This window comes from Triplophysa dalaica, chromosome 1, assembly GCF_015846415.1.
Source record: "Triplophysa dalaica isolate WHDGS20190420 chromosome 1, ASM1584641v1, whole genome shotgun sequence".
Classification (NCBI taxonomy): Eukaryota; Metazoa; Chordata; class Actinopteri; order Cypriniformes; family Nemacheilidae; genus Triplophysa; species Triplophysa dalaica.
Window position 1 is genome coordinate 24344420 of NC_079542.1, and position 19534 is coordinate 24363953.

At 37.4% G+C, this 19534-nt stretch overlaps 2 protein-coding genes across 6 annotated transcripts; both read left to right on the forward strand.

Moving 5' to 3' along the window:
• The first annotated feature begins 2255 nt into the window (after positions 1 to 2255).
• Positions 2256 to 13296, forward strand: LOC130425611 (NACHT, LRR and PYD domains-containing protein 12-like). Of its 3 annotated transcripts, none has more exons than XM_056751918.1 (9): positions 2256 to 2325; positions 2802 to 2911; positions 4347 to 6497; positions 8069 to 8242; positions 9611 to 9784; positions 10634 to 10807; positions 11191 to 11364; positions 11745 to 11791; positions 11882 to 13294. In XM_056751918.1, the coding sequence occupies exons 2-9, from the start codon at positions 2823 to 2825 to the stop codon at positions 12406 to 12408; spliced, it is 3510 nt and encodes a 1169-aa protein (XP_056607896.1). In that variant the 5' UTR covers positions 2256 to 2325; positions 2802 to 2822; the 3' UTR covers positions 12409 to 13294. The 3 variants fall into 3 exon arrangements, with proteins under 3 accessions (XP_056607896.1, XP_056607913.1, XP_056607905.1); XM_056751927.1 differs by lacking the exon at positions 2256 to 2325 and adding an exon at positions 2333 to 2581; XM_056751935.1 differs by lacking the exon at positions 10634 to 10807 and having other exon boundaries at positions 11882 to 13296.
• Positions 13297 to 13542: 246 nt separating this feature from the next.
• On the forward strand, positions 13543 to 18662 carry LOC130425633 (E3 ubiquitin-protein ligase TRIM39-like). Of its 3 annotated transcripts, none has more exons than XM_056751946.1 (7): positions 13543 to 13961; positions 16132 to 16679; positions 16845 to 16940; positions 17035 to 17268; positions 17351 to 17489; positions 17576 to 17602; positions 17699 to 18662. In XM_056751946.1, exons 2-7 carry the CDS (start codon positions 16134 to 16136, stop codon positions 18244 to 18246), a joined length of 1590 nt encoding a protein of 529 aa, XP_056607924.1. In that variant the 5' UTR covers positions 13543 to 13961; positions 16132 to 16133; the 3' UTR covers positions 18247 to 18662. The 3 variants fall into 3 exon arrangements, with proteins under 3 accessions (XP_056607924.1, XP_056607931.1, XP_056607938.1); XM_056751953.1 differs by having other exon boundaries at positions 13543 to 13767; XM_056751960.1 differs by lacking the exon at positions 13543 to 13961 and adding an exon at positions 14204 to 14294.
• Positions 18663 to 19534: the final 872 nt, after the last annotated feature.

Genomic DNA, 19534 nt, shown 5'->3' on the forward strand with positions numbered 1-19534 from the left:
TTATTCATATTAAGAACGTCAAGTTTGACAGTATCGATCTTAGCAGCCGCACTGTCACTTCACAGAACACACGACACGGCAAACTAATTTTGTAATTTTTGAAGCGTGTAGATTACTTTTTGTTTTGCGAAGTTATCATCATGTGGCGAACACAGTAGATAAGACGTGTTTAGAGGCTTCAATCTTCGCGAAGTTTCGCGCTCAGGCTCACCTTGTTCGGCTGAGACGGGGACGGGGGGTGGGGGACGTGGGTGTGCAGCAGCCGCTGAATCTGTGTCTACGAGACATGATAACCCGTCCCGGAGACAGCAGAGATGTTATTATTGTTGGATGTAAATCATAATTCAGTAATTATTTTACTAAGCTCGCTAGATAAAAGCAGGTCATGTAGCAACAAAAATAAGTTTTGGAATACAGGAATATGGCAAGCTACCTTTCTTTTTGAAAAACTGTGTGACATACTGTCGACTTTGGCGTTCTCTGTCTTCTCTTGACTTCTTTTCCTTCCGTTTTTGTTTCCCTGACTTTTGATGTGACGTGTCTGCGTGTGTCACTGTCTGCGGCAAGTCCAATAAGCAAGAGACGCTACACTAGCGAGCGCAGGTGGAATGAACCATTGTGAGAGGGAGCAGGGAGGGTTGTGACCGAAACAGTAAATACATTATTTGTTTTTTAAATATTAAATCTATGGTCAAAACGGACAAAATACACATTTAGTGCACGAGGGGCCCTAGCATATTTAATGTATGTATTAAAAAAAGAGAAAAGAAATAGGAAAATAAAAAGGGGGTCTGCTCTTCTGGGCCCTAAATCAGGCTGGGCCCTTAGAATCGTCCTAACCTTCCACCCCTTTACGGCGCCCATGGCCGGTCGCTCGTCCTCTTCGTGATACGAGACCGGTGCTCGTACAGCGGACGCTCATTATCACTCACTCACCGTCCTCGAATCACGGTCTCGTCCCGCCTACTCCACTACACAAGGGTTTTTAAGAGGATCTATTGATTCTATTACCTTATAATAGGTTTATATCTACATACAGAGCAGGCCTATACATACATTGAATTCGTCGCTATGATTTATTTGTACAGCAGACCTAAACGGACAACCAACTAGAGCGAGCGTTTCCTCTCCCCTGCGGTATATTGGTGAAACGGTTCACGGATGATCCGTACGGATACGGTGCGGAACGCATGTGACCCCCGTTATAAATGTAGTTTATTCATCATTGAGTAGGAGAGTAAAATACGCTCTCTCTAGAGTTTAAGCGCCAATTCGCACTCTCTCTTTCCCGTATCTGGACGAGTACAATATTAAAGCGGTTCAAGATAAACAATGACGCTCAAAACTGCTCCATCACACTGTTAATATAAGAACAAAAACAACAACATATATTTGTTCTAACAAACAGAAAACGTCTTGGTTACTGATGTAACCTCTGTTCCTTGATGGAGGAAACGAGACGTTACTGTGTTCCAATTTAGGGACTGCAATCTTTAAGGCCAACGTATGGTCCATACGTCCGCCTACGAATGACAAAATTTTCGTCATCAAAAGAGTCCTAATTTATGTACTAAATTAACGTTATGCGCCGCCACGTGTTTAAGTACCGCCTTGCGCCGATCGACGTTAAGTTAACGTCACACGTCACTCAAAATGCAAATTTATTAGCTGATATACATAGCACCTCCTCTTCTGGGTTTGCGCGTTCTACGGCAAGTCGGAGGCCAGTGTCATCTCAAATCCATATCCAGCTAAACTTTGTGGAAAAACTAAAAATGGAAAGAAATTGAAGAAAAATCCGCTGAAAAGAAAATCATTTAACTAATGCAGTATGTTCCGGGAAGCTATGTGTAAAATGTGTAATATGTCAAATTAAGTCAAGTCATGAATAAAGGTACCGTAGTTCACCCCCGTAACTAAATTTCTGTCATAATTTACCAATGGTCCCCATTGACTAACGTCGATCGGCGCTCGGCGTTACTTAAATGCGTGGTGGCATGACCTTAATTTAGCCCCAGACGGCGCTTATTTAGCGCCTGGCGGCGTTAAGAAATCGGCGTTTTAATATTAATACGACTATCCATACCACGCGAATTGTGATACTCTTGGCTTTCGATACTTAAACCCCCCTTAAGGACCTGGCGGCTTTAAGAAATCGGCGATTTAATATTACTACGGCGATCCAAAGCACGTGAGTTGTGATCCTGTTGGCTTTCGATAACTGTTTGCTTTCGATATAAATAAGCTCCACCCATTTTCTCTGAAGCTTGATACTCGCACGCAGTGTCCTGAAAACGAAAGTAAGAACTGCAAGTACGTCTTACGGTGAGTTCGGTGACTTATTGGCGTCTGTTTTTTTATTTTTCTTGTTTTCTATCTCTGCTGTGGATAATAACAGTTTCACAAAAGTTTGTAGATATCGTCGTCGATTAATGACTACGGATAATCGTTTAGATTTATTAGAATCGTGCCACGTCGCCCGTAAATATAATGTTGATATAACAGAAAATCATCTTTTCGTTCAACTTTATCCCCTTCTCAGAGTTCCCAGTCACAGTTTTGCTTTTCGATGTAAGAATATGTAAGTTACCCACAGCGAAAGGACTTCCGTGTTTACTGTTTGTCTGTCAGGCGCCATTTTAGAGGTTTTTCTCTAGTGACGTAACGTTACCTAATACTTATACTTCATAATAATACTTTTTCTCACATTTAAATGAAATTTTACCTGATAAAAACACTGCTTATCATTAAAATATGTTATGGTAGCACATCCTATGTCTAAAACTGTTGTCTGTTCACAGGTCTGAGATCAGTCTTTTATAATGGAGAGAAATGAATATGTCGCACCTGCGTCACCCAGTTGTTTGTCTCTAAACAGTGATAAGTCTTGGGATCGTCTTCTAGATTTCAGGTTAGTCTGCTCATGTGCATGCTCTATCCTTCTCCCAATGACTCTTTATACATCTGTGCTTATTCTTAGTTTTTGTGATGATCTTATACCCCACTATCTAAAATGATTGCATACTATTCACCATCATTGAACTCCCATTCAGTCTTACAGCTGAACATTTAAACTTTTAATTCAAAATTGTTTAGATATGGAAACATTTAAATAAAATACATCAAATAAGTCTTGACAAGAACAAGAAATAAATAAAATATTCAGAAATAAAAAGGACAACTTAATGGAATTAAGCATTTGGGTATCAAAATTCCCAAGTAAAAGTCTAATGTGCAAAATGGCAATGTGTTTCTGTATCAATATGTAAAAAAAATTCCATGTTATGTTAATAAAGTTTTATTTAATTATTAAATGCTTTATAGGTTTTCAAAATGTAGATGATAATGCACCTGAATGGATAAGGCATGATTAATAATGTGTTAAAACACTTTCTAAAATGTTTTGGGCATTCAGATTAGCGTCTGTTTAAGTTGTGTTTTGGAAATCAGTTACACCCCGGGGCTGTTTCAATAAGGAGGTTCAACCAACACCGAGTTAAATAGATTAATGCATTCTCTTTACATACAGGGTCCTCTTTAAAAGCATATATGAAATCTAAGTCACAGAGATGGTCTCTCTATGATCAAAGTCTGTGCCCTGAATGATTGTATTAATGAATGAATGAGGTACACCACTTGCGCTTTAAAAATGGGGAGGAGATGGAAAGAACTCTGGGTTTACCAAAGAAAACCTGCTCCCGACCAGGTTAGGTTCCTTGTGTAAGTTACAATGGTAACTGACTCTGAGTATAAGTTACCTCTTTTTAAGAGACGGGCTTGAGTTACCCCTCTTTCTCTGGTTTGACATACGTCGCATTCTTAAACGGAAAACCCAGAGTTTCCCTCATATCAGGGTTTAAATACTTTAATATAGTTTTCACTAAACCTCCTTTCTCAAATGGGCCCCTGGTCTTTCCACAATCATAAAGCGCTATGAGCAGAGAAAATTTAGAAAGTGGCCAGATTTAAATAGGCCCTGTGTATTTCGCGGTTTGTATGTTTCCTCTAAATTTATTTGGGAGTAACTATTTTTCACATTTCACATATATTTGGCAGTCCCGTTTATCTTAAGCAACTTGCAGTACATTCAAAGTATACATCTTTCAGCATGTGCATTCCCTTGTATCTATGACCTGTGTGCTGCTAATGCTATGCTCAACCAGCTGAGACAGCCCTATATGATACTCTTAATGTGAAACAAATAATGATTTTTGGTAATTAAACAAATAAGGTATTATACTTTTGTTCATGTGTTATTTTGGAAATCTAAAATTCATTCCACCCAGGGATGAAGAAAATGATTTTAATTGTGTTTAACAGTAGTTTTCACCCTCTTATTTTTGTAGCAATGAGAAAGATAAGATCAAGGTTGAGCCCAACTGTGGATTATGCAAACAAGTTATGAGAGATCCAGTCTTTATTACCTGTGGGCACAGTTTTTGCAGACATTGTATCACCAATCACTGGGATAAGAATGAACATTGTGAAAACATTTACTGTCCCAAGTGCAGAACGAGATTCAGAACACAGCCTGCTCTACAGCCACACAATATCATGACAGAATCCTGTCCTGCTAGTTCTGCTCATTGCAGCACCACAGACGAGCTGTTTGACACAGAATCACATATGCAGCCTGCTTCTCAGCAGCCAGTGGTAGATGTTTTGCAACAGGTCAAAACAGCTCACAAAAACAAAATGAAGGACAAGTATGAGAGCTTTTTCGAAGGAATAAAATCACAGAAGAATGAAATCATGCTGAAAAGCATCTACACAGAGCTTTACATCACAGAGGAAGAAAAAGAAGACTTGAATGATCCGCATGAAGTCTTGCAGTTGGAGAAAGCACCTAGGGCAAAACAGGTACAGGACACACCAATCATTTGCAATGACATCTTCAAACCGTTATCTGAAATAAGACAAGAAGACAGAAGAAAGTACAACAATGGAAGAATTAGGACTGTGCTTACTAAAGGCATTGCTGGAATTGGAAAAACAGTCTCTGTGCAGAAGTTCATTCTGGACTGGGCAGAAGGAAATGCCAATCAGGATGTAGACTTCATGTTTGTGCTGCCATTTCGAGCTCTAAACTTAAGTATAGATCAACAGTACAATCTATATGGACTCCTGCTTAAATTTCATCCAGAACTTAACGAGATGGATGTACAAAAATTTAATACGTGTAAAGTTGTTTTCATCTTTGATGGTCTGGATGAAAACAGAATTTCACTCGTGTTTTCAGATTGTGGGAAAGTTTCTGATATGACTATGACGTCCTCATTATGTTTGTTAATAACAAACCTTATCAAGGGAGAGCTGCTCCCGGATTCTCACATCTGGATAACTTCCAGACCAGCAGCAGCCAATCAGATCCCCTCTAAATACATCAACAGGATGACAGAGATTCACGGGTTTAAAGACAGTCAGAAGGAGGACTATTTCAAGAAGAAAATTAGTGATCCAGATCAAGCCGATAGAATCATCCAACACATTAAGACGTCAAGAAGTCTGCATATAATGTGTGGCATACCAGTCTTCTGTTGGGTCTCCGCCGCTGTGCTTCAGAACGTTCTGGAAAAACATGACAGTACAGAAATCCCTAAAACACTAACAGAAATGTACATACATTTTCTGTTGATTCAGACAAATATAAGTAAGCAGAAGTACGATGAAGGAGATGGAAGAGTTGCAAACAAAGTCCTGGACACAAACAGGGAAGAGATTCTTAAATTTGCTAAACTGGCATTCAGACAGCTGATAAATTCCAACCCCATGTTCTATGAGGAGGACCTGATAGAGTGTGGCATTGATCCTGCAGATGCCTTGTATTCTGGGGTCTTCAAAGAGACGTTGAAGTGGGAGTCTGTGTTTCATCAGAAGAAGGTCTTCTGCTTCCTACATTTGAGTTTTCAGGAGTTTCTTGCTGCACTGTATGTGTTTTACTCGTTTTTAGTCAAGAACTTCGATGCACTGCAGGATTTTCTGGAAGGAAAATTAAAGGGAGGGAGGTCTGACAAGCACAATCTGTTTTGGCTTCTGAAAATCACTGTTGATAAAATCATGCAGAGTAAAGACGGACATCTAGATCTTTTCCTCAGATTTCTGCTGGGCATCTCACTGGAGTCCAACCAGAGACTTTTGCAGGATATTTTGCCATACACTGAGAGGAACATTGAGAGCACAGAAAAAACCATCCAGAACATAAGGGACAAAATCACAAATATAAGAACCAATTCAGAGCATCTCTCGGCTGACCGAGCCATCAATCTTTTTCTCTGTCTGCTTGAGATGAATGACCAGTCTCTGTACAAGGAGATTGAGATGTTTCTGAAATCGGATAAATGTTCACAGAGGCTCTCCCCTGCACACTGCTCGGCTATAGCCTATATGCTTCAGATATCAGAACAGGTTCTGGATGAGGTGGACCTCAAGGCCTACAACACAACAGAGGAGGGCAGAAAGAGACTCTTACCAGCATTGAGAAATAGCAGAAAAGCTCTGTGAGTATTTTTTAGGCTTTTAATTTTATCCTTTGCTAAGCTATGCCTTAAAGAGTACCTAGAATATGTTTTTTAGGTCCTACTTTGGTTTTTTTGAGTTTCCAATAACAAGTTTACGTACAATGTGTAAAAACACTATAATGTTGTAATAATAGGCAGTTATTCGTACCTTACTTCTTGACTGACTCTCAAATGATTCGTTCCGCGATTCATCCGTTTAGGCCCCGCCTACCCGCTAACCTTGTGTCATGTGATTGGTCAGATTGTAGTCTCTTGTTATTAGTCAAACGCGTTCATCATTTGTCGCAAATGGAACCCCCCTACCATCATTACAGGATTAAGGTTTACATGTGGTTGGATGTCATTTATATTATATGTGTAGCTAGAGATGGCGGCGATTTAACCGTACCAATTTGAGCCCGAGTCTGACGAGGAAGAAGACACTAATCCACAACAAACTCCACCACGACTGGGCCAGGATGTTTGTCAGTGGCTAGTGACAACTCTTATAAAAACTCCCAGTGTGACAACATGCATGTTGTGCTTTTGCTCATCAATGAAATAAAAAAAAAATCTTAAAATACTGTTAACACGTTAGTAATACTATTATTTCGTCTTAACTGTGCGTTGTCATGGTACATAAAGCATTTCAGAAAGTCGACGTTATGAAAAATGATATATATGAAACCCAAATATATCTATGTTGGGGCACGTGCGGCAAATGTGTCAAAATGCAAATATAATAGAAAGATAACCAAACTGTAACACCCCAGAAATAACGGCACATGCTAATGTTAGCGATATGTGCATTAGCTAAACACAGACATAAGGTACGAAAATATTTCTTGAAGTTAAGATAAAAATCAAAAGTCACACTTACAGGTTGGGATTCGGTGGAACTAACAGGTCCAAATAGAGTTGTTATTACCCCCTCTTTCTAGGATAGTCGTTTATATAGTCGAAACACAAACCACGCCCTCTATTTCGTCATTTATTATACCGTTTAAATTGGAAATGCCTCTGAATACTGAAGTAAGGACAAACCATTAATGCACTGCTAGCTGTGGATTATCCTGCTTATACCATGGTCATTTGCCAAGTTAAATCTTTTATTGATGTTCACAGTGAAATTTTAGATTAAATAGGTGAAAATTACACTGATTTTGTCTGTTAAATTTCAAATGTAATCAAACTTACTGGAGCTGGCTTCCAGCCAATCAGAATCGAGTATTCAAAAAGACCATGGTATAAGATGAAATATATGATATATGATTATATTAGTGGATCAACATAAGTAAAATACTCAGCCACAAATATATTTTATGCATAGGGAAATATTAGTTCAAATTTTATATTATTGAAAAGCACCACTGATATTAAAATGTTTACTTTTTCATGTAGACACAAGTGTTGAAAATGGCAGAGATTCATTGGATTTAAATGTTTACACAGTGGCAACTGTGCCTTTTGTTATCAATTGTATTGATTTTAGTCATATTAGTCATGTAATGACTGTGAAACATTTTTAATTGTTTTAATTTTGAGGTTTTTTTTACGTTATTATATTTTAGACTGGCTAGTTGCAATCTGAAGTATCAGTGCTGTGAAAGTGTGGCCTCAGCTCTACAATCAGCAAATTCTCACCTGAAAGAGCTGGACTTGAGTAACAACGACCTGCAGGATTTAGGAGCAAAGTTACTCTCTGATGGACTGAAGAGTTCAAACTGTCAACTGGAAATACTAAGGTTGGTGATTTAATTAATTGCTGATATGAAGAGTTGCAAAAACCCTCTAAATCCGTCCGATGACTTTTCGTTTAAATAAGTATTTTTTACTAATACTTATTCTTTATAATACTATATATTTAATCCCAGCAATACTAGATATTTCAGACCTGACAGAGTGTGGTAGTTAGCGTGTTTTGAAAATTAGTTGATTGTAGTAAACTAAAACACTTTACTCCATGTTGCTACAGGGGGATTGTCATTGTTATAAGTGCACTGTAAGTCGCTTTGGATAAAAGCATCTGCCAAATGACTAAATGTAAATGTAAATGTAATGTACTATGTGTGTAGACATTCACTTAACATCATAATTTAATTTTTGATGGAGGTGGTGGGTTTCGCATCTGAACTCTTCATATAATAAATGGTTGACTCTTAGATTAATCAGATGCTATAAGCAATGTCTAAAAAATGTGGACATCATTTAAAGCGCCGCAATCCCAGAAAATGCACTTTTAAATGTTTATCTACCAGAAATTGAGTCGCTAGTGTTTGTGCAGAAACACCCTCTAATTCCGTGTTAATGTCTGTTTATGATTAATCATCAATGACCAACATTTCATACAGCAAATGGTCAGAATATGTTGGTCTATCTATCTTTTTATCTTTTCCATTTAATTGATATTTATTAACAAGCCATTAAGATGATTTTTATTGCAGTTAGTGTATGGTTTTGGATGAGCAAGACTTAACCGACGTAATTGCACTTTTCGCCATATTGCTTGTCCTTATGTCATCTAAAGCACATGTGTAAGCGCTTGACCTCATTTTGCATACGGGGAGAGAGGCAGAAGCTCATTTGCATTTAAAGAGATACACACAAAAACGGCGCGTTTCATTGCAGCCACAAATGGCCATGTTCAACATATTGTAATGAAAGATATGTGGTGTATTTTGAGCTGAAACTTTAAAAACATTCTGGGGATATCACTGACTGTTTTTACATTGCAGAAAACACCTGGATTTGCAGCGTTTTAAAATCATAAAGTGCATTAACTCTTAACATAGAGTAAATTAAGAATAAAAGTGAATTTGTAAAAATTATTTAATTTACAACGTGTCTTTTTTAGATATAATGTACTTACATTTACGCATTTGCTTTTATCCAAAGCAACTTACAGTGCAAGATACTATACATTTGTTTCCAAGTATGTGCAATACCTGGGATCGAACCCATGACCTTGGTGTTGCTAACGCCGTGCTCTAACCACTGAGCTACAGGAAAGCTATTGAATTATACTGTACTGTAGTAGTAAATAGTATAGAGAAACATTGTTGGGTAGGCATTAAATGTTGTGTATAATGCGTCTCTATTATTGTTCTCTTTAGATTGGCAATATGTAGTCTCACTGATGAGAGCTGTGAAAATATGGTGTCTGTTCTACAATCAACAAACTCTATCCTGAGAGAGCTGGACCTGAGTAACAATGACCTGCAGGACTCAGGGGTGGAGCTACTCTCTGATGGACTTCAGAGTTCACAATGTCAACTGAAGATACTTAGGTTTGTCTGACAGACAGATAAATTACACTCTATAATGTAGGGTTTTTAGTTAAATCTACTGATTAGTTCATTAAAATTAATTGTTTCGCCTTAACCTTATTCTTTAGAAAATGCCTTCATTTTTAATCGCGAAATTATCTTACAACAAACAGTATTAAATGTAAGTGATTATGTACAGGCAGCCGGTTGTTATCGCAGAAATAAGCCTCTTAAGGCTTATTTTGCAATAACAGCTGGCTGGTTGTACATTATCCCGCTTATTACACGACTATTTGCCACATGAGAAAGAAACTGGACATAAAATGTGAATTTGAAATATTGTATTAGTTAATTTTTACCGAATGCAGACCTTCCGCGAGGAAAAGCCGTATAGTTTATTTTTTTAAGTTAAAACATTTGTAAATATAATATCATATATGTTATTAAAAGACATATTAATAAATATTTTTTGTGTAATATTAAACTGTTCCTCTCAAAATGATTTGCAGCATCCGGGTTACAGGTTGTTGTTAGTTTTGAGCGGTTGTTATTTAAAAATAACAACCCTTGGAATGTCGCGACTGGCCAATCAGAATCAAGCATTCAAATGAGCCGTGTTATAAGGACAGATCTAATAATTGCAACTATCAGAGTGGAAGGTATACATCAGTCCACCCATAAAATATTCAAAGAACGTACGAATACCATTTTTGGGGGGGCGAGGTGGTTCAGCAAGAAATGTAGTTTGCATGTTCTTCCTTTGTCATTGTGGGTTTCCTCTAGGTAATTTGTTGTGTAAGTTCAAGTGTGATCTTCTGCGTGTGCAAACGGATTTGGAAAAAGGACTGTTGACCTTGTTTTTCTTTGTAGGCTGTCAAGCTGTAATCTAACTGATCTGTGCTGTGAGAATGTAGCCTCCGTTCTGCAATCAGAAAACTCCACCTTGATAGAGCTGGACCTGAGTAACAATGACTTACAAGACTCAGGAGTAAAGCTGCTTTCTGAAGGACTAAAGAGTCCTCACTGTCAGATAGAGATACTGAGGTATTTATGGGAACTGATTAATGATAATAATTTCACTCAAAGCATTTACATGGCTGCTGATCTTTAGGATCAAAAACGTTGCAGATGTAAAGAAACTACAGCAATATTATCAGACACATCCAAGAGGTGGATTAAAGCCTAGCTATAGATCTACAATAACTGTAAACGGTAGATTGCCTGCTAATATCAATGAACAAGTCTAGAAAACAGAGAAACTGTAGGCTACTTGTGTTTTAACAGGACGACAAACGGAAGCTAGTTGACGGTAAAAGCCTAGTTTTTTTACAGAACTTAGTTTTAAGAACATGCTGCTCTGCTTTTCTATTACACACAAGTGTGATTTCAGTCCACTTCAATCCACTGTGTTTTTTTTAATCTTGTAGATTATCTGGCTGCATGGTTACAGAGAAAGGCTGTTTTTATCTGGCTTCAGCACTAAATTCGAACCCATCGCATCTGAGAGAACTGGATCTTAGCTACAATCACCCAGGAGACCAAGGAGTGAAGCTGCTCTCTGCAAGACTGGAGGATCCACACAGCAAACTAGAGAACCTCAAGTATGTTAGGCAGTATAAATTATTTTGTCCTGAAAACCTGAGATATTGAAGCATCTAAATTACCTTTTAACGAGTGTATAAATTATTTTTTAATCAATTCTTCCAGCATAATCTGATGTATGTGTTATATAATAAAATGTTTTATATATTAATAATCAAACTGAATTGCATTCCTACACCTTACATACATCCCTATATATCCCAAATAACCACCTATACAGTTTGTCTTTTGTTATGGCAGTGCAATTCATTTGAAACATTAAAGCATTATCAGACATTTAAAAATAAAGGAATTTGGTTAGATTTCACTCTTTGAGTTTCTGAAGTTTTTAGCTCAAATCCAAATCTAAAGTTATATTTATTGTTGTGTATTTCTACAGTGTACAACATGGGGGAGAGTTTAGGATTAAAGCTGCGCTCCAAAAATGTAGGTATTTACACTTGCACACAATAAAATAAATTCATAGTATTTCATCTTTCTAATGTTGGCTTCTTTTTGTTAAACTCTTTCTTGCAGATGCATGTGAGCTCAGCCTTGACCTTAACACAATAAACGAACATCTCTCTCTGTCTGAGGAGAACAGAAAGGTGATGATTGTGGATGAGAAGATACCATATCCTGATCATTCAGAGAGATTTGAGGCTTGGCCTCAGGTTCTGACCAGAGAGCCTCTCACTGGACGCTGTTACTGGGAGATTGTGTCAAGTGGGGAAAAGTGGGTTGGTGTAGCAGTGACATACAAAGGAATTAAGAGGAAAGGTGTTACTGATGAGTGTTGTTTTGGATTCAATGACAAGTCCTGGAGTCTGAATTGCTTTAATGATGAATACTATGCATGGCATGATCATATCAGCTCTGACATTCCTGCTCCTTCCTCCCGTACTAAAAGAATAGGAGTATATCTGGACTGGCAGGCTGGTACAGTTTCGTTGTACAGCATCTCTGAGACACGCACACTCACACACTTGCACACATTCCAGTCCAAATTCACTGAGCATGTCTATGCTGGCTTTAGGGTTTATGACTCAGTTACTTTGTGTTAAGTTATTTTTTACACTTAACATTCATAGCAGCAGGAAAAAAAAAATATTTGTATTATTTAAAAAAAGTGTTTTTATGTTAACATTTTTTGTTAACATTATGTTAACATAATTGGGTGTTTCTTTTTCATATCTATTATTTGCTTACAGGGTGTTATGTCATGTTTGCTTCAGGATATAAATACATAATATGTTATTGACATCAAACATTTTAAATAAAGCTTTTTATTAAAATCCCTTGTAGTATTGCTCTCTATTCAGCAGGGCAGGGTTGCACCAGCCATTCCTAAGTTCTTTCTTAAATGTGAACGTAAAGTTTACAATAGAGGCTTAGTAACTACTAGTTAGTTTGTAACTAACTCTACGTTATTCGGTTGCACCAATTGATCTTAAGGCAGAACCTTGATAGGCCCTGGCCCAAATGGCGCACTCCGGTCTCGTGGACCTCCTCTGAGTGCACACTTGGTGACGGTGCAGACCTATAGGGCACTAGGCACGAGTCCACAGGGGTACATGGATGGGAGTGCTCTTTGGGACAGACTTGAGGTCATCACATTGGAAGGAGCAAGCAGTGCTTTCTAATCACTCTCACGATACTTTGTTGTCATTCGCTGATCAGTCTGCGCAGTGCCATGTGAAGTCGATCACACTTGTTGTTCCGTTATAGTTAGTTGGGACTGGAGCTGCCGGTGTTTATTGTTCTGCATTTCATATGATGATATGCCACCCGAGCATTATGCAATAGATATGTATGTTTGTAATGCATTCATTTGTCATGACGTAAATGCAACTGCTTATGTATATTTATTTATTTGTATATTCTATTCTTCTGTATACACTTCTTAATATGAATGTATGTGATTATTTAATATATATCTATAATACCGAGCTTTACAGAGCCTAGAGACAACTATAAATGCACAATAAAACATGGCTTACAACCTTAAGAGAATGCACTGCATTAAAAGTTTATATTCTTAAATAGCTTCCACAATAGAAAATAAATACGCAATAATATAAATAAGCAACTAATTTATGAATTTTATCAAAACATACATTTAAGAATGTATCCGTCATGTTTACGTAAATGTCAGCTGACATCCACGACACTCCTCCCATCCGTTCTGTGATTTGGCGTTCGCAAGGATTCCTGGGTAGGGGAGTTCAGTGGAGTGCATCAATTCCTGACTGAAGGCTTCCGTAAATATTTGGTTTATACGTTACGTTACACTGCAACTAAGTTGAATTTTGCAACTCAAAAATATTTAGTAGTGCGTTAGTTTTCACCTTCGCACAGATGGTGCAACCGGCCCCAGGTCTCAACCTGGCAGCAACCACAACAAGCCTTCATTTCATATGAGAGTAGGCAATACTCTATGTCTTTAAAAAACTGATAAATTACATTACTGACATTTATTAAATTGAATCCCACATTGGTCGGGACATTTAACTGAAAGATTGCGTGGCGGCTTGATGATTTCATGTTTTCAGCAACGTGCCCACAGACACTTTCTCTTTCACTTTCTTGCGTGATTACAGAGAGAACTGAACACTCGGTAAGTGGGGAATTGGGGAAATAAATAAATGTGCACAAGTGTAGCCTCATGTTCTGGTCAGTCAGCTTAAAACCAATTCTTTACATCATTAGGATTTTTAAATGACGGAAAGTAGTGTCCGTTTAAAGTGAAGAATATATCTGTCGACGTGAGGCGGATGAGATCAGCCAGACAGTAAACATGCGCAAGCTATCTTCGTAAGCAATATACATTTATATAAGAGGATATGTATATTCATTGGATTTCATTCGTCCAATTCAGTTATATAATTCATCGTCTTTCACAATTACGTCTCTGAATGCTGTACATCAGGGGTCTTCAACGTTTTTCGTGGTAAGGACTCATTGGAGATGCATGGAGAGACCTACTGTTACTAAATGTGTAAAACAGAGCTATTTAAATTGAAACAACCCCTATTCTTACATGCAACACTAGCCTGTGTTAGGACAGTGTAGCGTACATAACCACTATTACTGTATGCATGTTATTGTTATACATACACAATCTCATGTGTATTATTTTTATTGTATAATGTGAGATGGGGAGTTGAACATGCACTTGTTTATTGAGATGACTGTCGCCGGTTAATGGCAGACTATTCTAGTGGAGGTTGTCTCTTAATGTGAAAATTAGTGCAGATGTTATGCATTCTTTTGTAAAAGCTGGCTGTTTATTAAGGGAAATCCTTTTTTTTCTTTTCTCTGTGTTGCAGAACACACTGCTATTGTACTATTTTAAGCTCTGTTGTCTTTTTCATCGTTCAGTATTGTCACTGCTGTTACACGAAAATTCACACTTTGATTTTTTGCAGAGCATTATATTAGACTAACTGTACGTTCACACCGCCAGCAACTCTGTCGCTAGGGGTGTTTGCATATGGCAAATATGGCAGTTGCCATACCCTAGCATTCAGACAAAACATTGGAAACAAAGTGTGCAGATTGATGCTCATTAAAGATAATCAAAATCTTTTAGACTACCACTGCCGTACTCTTATTGGTAGTTGCTCTCGAAAGAAACTCATCATTTGCATAACTTGTTTGGTTTTCACCATCAGTATAGGTACGTTTAAATGGTTTTAAAAGTGAGAAATATTTTGTCGCAGAAACGGTGTGGTGTCATTTGCCAGTCAAATTAGCGCTTTATATCATTAACGAACAGCTTTAAAAAACCTTCCAAGTTCAAAAATATACGATAATGCACTTTATTTGCACGCAACTCCTTTCATGTGCACTCTGAACTCATCGGAAGGGACAATGCACTGATTCTAAACTTGCAGTCTTGAAAGAAAGACATAAGTACTTACCCTAGCCCACCTGTTGTCCATATGTAACGTTTCTTCTATCTCTTCTGCTTCCTGAAAGGACGTTTTTGTCAAACGCAGGTTAAAATTGCAATGCCCATAACCTTTAATAAGTCTGCGCAGCCGCATGTGTGCGCAGCTTAATGGTAAAATTGGTTGTAATATTTTTGTAATATTCATGTTTGACATTTTTAACAAAAAGTTGTCTTGATAAACCCATGTTGTACATCATCAGGATCTCTGACAAACAATAATAATGTCACATCAAAGAGATTAAACTCTGTATAGGCAATATTCATATGATTGTATTCTCATCATATTTAACCTGCTTTTTATTTTGGTTTATTAAGCTGTTTTGATCTTTCAATTTAAGTGATATTAATTAGATATATCAATTCATATTTACTCCCTGGTTGTTTTTTTGCTTGTTTTTAATTATCAAAGTACTTGTTTTCTTCATGTCTGTCTGTCTGTCTGGGTTCTCTGTCCGCGCTCATCATGATAATATTAGTTAATGTCAAAGTAATATGTAAAATAAAGTTCTTATCTTATGTGACAATATTGTTATGATAATGAAAGTTAATTTCTTCAAGTGTCATTTATATTAGCCAAAATGACTGCTTTTAACATATTTTTATGTAAATAAATAATGAATACTTTGGCGAAAAATGTATGTGTTTTTACAATGATGCTGAAAACATTTATTTTGGTTCATGCTGATACTAAGTGTCATTATACAATTTTGTTAAGACAACTGCCATAACAAATTCTTTTCTCATCCAATAAGAACATGTCATTTTGTTTAATCTGAACTATTTACATCCTTATTTAGATAATCAGAATGTACTATGCCCTTTTCTTTTACAGATATGGCTTCCTGCAGCAGTCTCCTGACTGAAGACCTTAAGTGTTCTGTCTGTCTGGAAGTGTTCACTGATCCAGTTACAACTCCATGTGGACACAACTTCTGCAAGAACTGCCTGAAAACCAGCTGGGAAAACACAGAACATTACAAGTGCCCGCTTTGCAAAGAAACTTTCCATAGAAAACCTAATCTCAAAATCAACACATCATTTAGGGATATTGCAGAGCAGTTTAAAAAGATTACATGTGATTCTATAAAAGAAAAAGTCAGATGTGATGTTTGTAAACACAGAAAAGCCATAAAATCGTGTCTAGATTGTTGTGGAACTTTCTGTGACATTCATCTGGAGCCACATTTCTCCATACCAGTGCTCAAGAAACACAAACTGATAAACCCGGTTGAGAATCTTCAGGATTATATTTGCCAGAAACACGAAAGACCTCTAGAGATGTTCTGTAAAGATGATCAAACCTATCTGTGTCTGCTCTGTGCAAGAGACCATATCCAACACAACACTGTTCCTATAGAGCAAAAAACTGGAGACAGAAAGGTGATGCTTGTTAACATAACATAACGTTGATTTTTTTTTCTGGCACCCCAGCTTCCGGACTATGACAGTTTTTATATTGTGTTTTCAATATAACATTAGGATTTGATTTATTTTGATGAAGACCTAGATCTATTTGACAAACTTTGTATTCCACTCTGACTGCAGAATCAGCTCAGGAGTACACAAGACAAGTTACAAAAGATGATTCAGAGTAGAACAAAGAAGATTCAAGAGATCACACACTCACTCGAAATCAGAAAAGTGAGTCTAGAGTCCTACCACATGAAGTTTCTAGATGAGGTGAATGAAAAACATGACTAACATGAATATGCCTTTTCATTTATCTTTTTTTTAGGGGAACACAGAAAAGGAGATAGCAGATTGTGTTGAGCTTTTCACCTCTATGATTCACTCAATTGAGCGATGTCAGTCTGAACTGCTTGATCTAATGGAACAGAAGCAGAAAGCAGCAGAGGATCACGCCGAAGATCTCATAAAAGAGCTGGAGCAGGAGATCACTGAACTAAAGAGGAGAGACTCTGAGCTGGAGCATCTCTCGAACACTGAGAATCATCTCCACTTGCAACAGGTCAGTCTCTCTTTTTCTTTGCTCACAGATCACAGAACAACACTCTCCGTGTTGAGAGATTTCTCTTTTTCTCCTGATTTAGATATACCCATCCCTGTGCAGTCCTTTAAACAGCAGGAACTGGACTCAGATCAGTTTTAACACTCATCAAAGCATGAAGACTCTGTGGAAAGCTCTGGCTCAACTCCAGGAGACTCTAAATGAGAAACTGAGTGAAACAGGTATTTCACACATACATTTTTCACTGTAACGGTAATCCTCAAACAAGATAATTTATCTATAGAAATAATGTTTTTTATTTCTGCAGTTCTAAAGGGGATGCAGCAATATGCAGGTACAGTTTGATCAGCACTGCTCTTGTTTAATTACATACAATATACTAATCTTGAATAAGAAAATTCGTGTTCGTAATCTCTGATCTCTCTCTCAGTGGACATAAATCTGGATCCTGAAACAGCCCATCCTGAACTCATCTTGTCTCCTGATGGAAAACAAGTGAGACATGAAAACATAAAGCTGAATCTGCCTGACAACCCACAGAGGTTTGACGACTGTCTAAGCATCCTGGGAAAAGAGGGATTCTCCACCGGCAGATTTTATTATGAGGTGCATGTAACAGGAAAGACAAAGTGGAATTTAGGAGTCGTGAGAGAGTCCATTAACAGGAAAGGGGATGTCATTATGAGTCCTGAGAATGGATACTGGGTTCTGTGCCTGAGAGATGGAGGGGATTATTGGGTGGTTGCTCATCCCTCCGTCTTCCTTTCTCTGAGAGTGAAGCCCCAGAAGGTCGGTGTGTTTGTGGATTATGAGGAGGGTCTGGTGTCCTTTTATGATGTAGAGTCCAGGTCTCATATCTACCTTTACACTGGTCAGTCTTTCTCAGATAAGCTGCTTCCATATTTCTGTCCATGTAATAATGATGAAGGGACAAATTTTCCTCCACTGATTATTTCTCCTATTAAACACATTAAATAAATCCAGAATAGACTAGAATGTGATGAGGTAGCTAAAGACATACATACAATTTTAATATTTTATCAGTAATGTTTGTTCATGTTTGTGCTTGAAGACTTGTATTGTGCAGCATTTCACTGCCATGTTTTTAGTCAATTTAATGTTTATTTCAATTACGACTTTTAAAGTGCACATATTTTAAATGTTGGCTTGTTTCTCTTGGTTTATGGAGATCTAATTCTGGTATCTGGTATTCTGCTGGTATGTGGTATTGTTGTGTAGTTCTACTAATGCTGTGCCCTGTAATAATATTTAAAAAAAATCTCAGTTTTGTTCTATTTTCATTCTATGAATATACAGGTAAAAGGTGCAAAATGTTGTTTTATCAGGACTGAAATGTGATTACACTCAAATTGACAAATAAATACAGAAACACAGTGCACTTTATAAATAAAAACTGAATTAGACATGACAATGTGATCCAAAGCAGCAGCCATTATACAACAAAACATGTAAAAGGCTTGTGTATATGTACACATGTAAATGTGTATATTTTTGGGGTTAATCAGACATTTTTGCTGATGCATTGTGTTTTTACTAATTGCAGCCTTTAGGTATAGCCTTAACAGCAGCATGTAGTCTGACTCTGGCTGATGAAAACTTGCAGTAGATAAACACCCCACCCAGCAAAAAAAGTCGTCGAAAAGACGTCAGTGCCAGACGTCCAAACAACGTCGAAATGTGGTTGAAAAGTGAAAGGTGAAACGAAGTCTTTTTCGGGTTGTTGAAAGACGTTATGGTGGTTTTTCTATTATAGTATTAAGTTTTCTTATATAAAATGATACATTTAGTTAGTTATAGGTTTCATGTATTCTTACGAAATAATATTGGGCCTCATGTATAAGTATGAGCTCTTGAACACCTGCATGAACAACAAACATCTTATCTTAGCTGCACATACACTACACATCATTTTTAAGCTGTGAATATTTCAAATTGAAACATTTCACACTCCGTTTCATCTAAAAATTAAACAATGATTCCAGGCCACCTGGAATTGTCCCCGTGCTCCATGTCGTTTCCAGGGCTGATAGAGGTGAGCAAAGCTGCCAGTACAAACGTCAATACATTTCTTCTTGATGATACATAAGAAGCTATCTATTAGAACAACTAAATTCACTTAATCGAGCAGATGAGTGGACTCTGTGGCAAACACATAAAGAGTATATGTTTTTCTTGCTTTGATCTACGTCAGAACCGACTTACACCACCTGCTGGTGAAGCGGTCAGGTAGCAGGAAGAGATCATG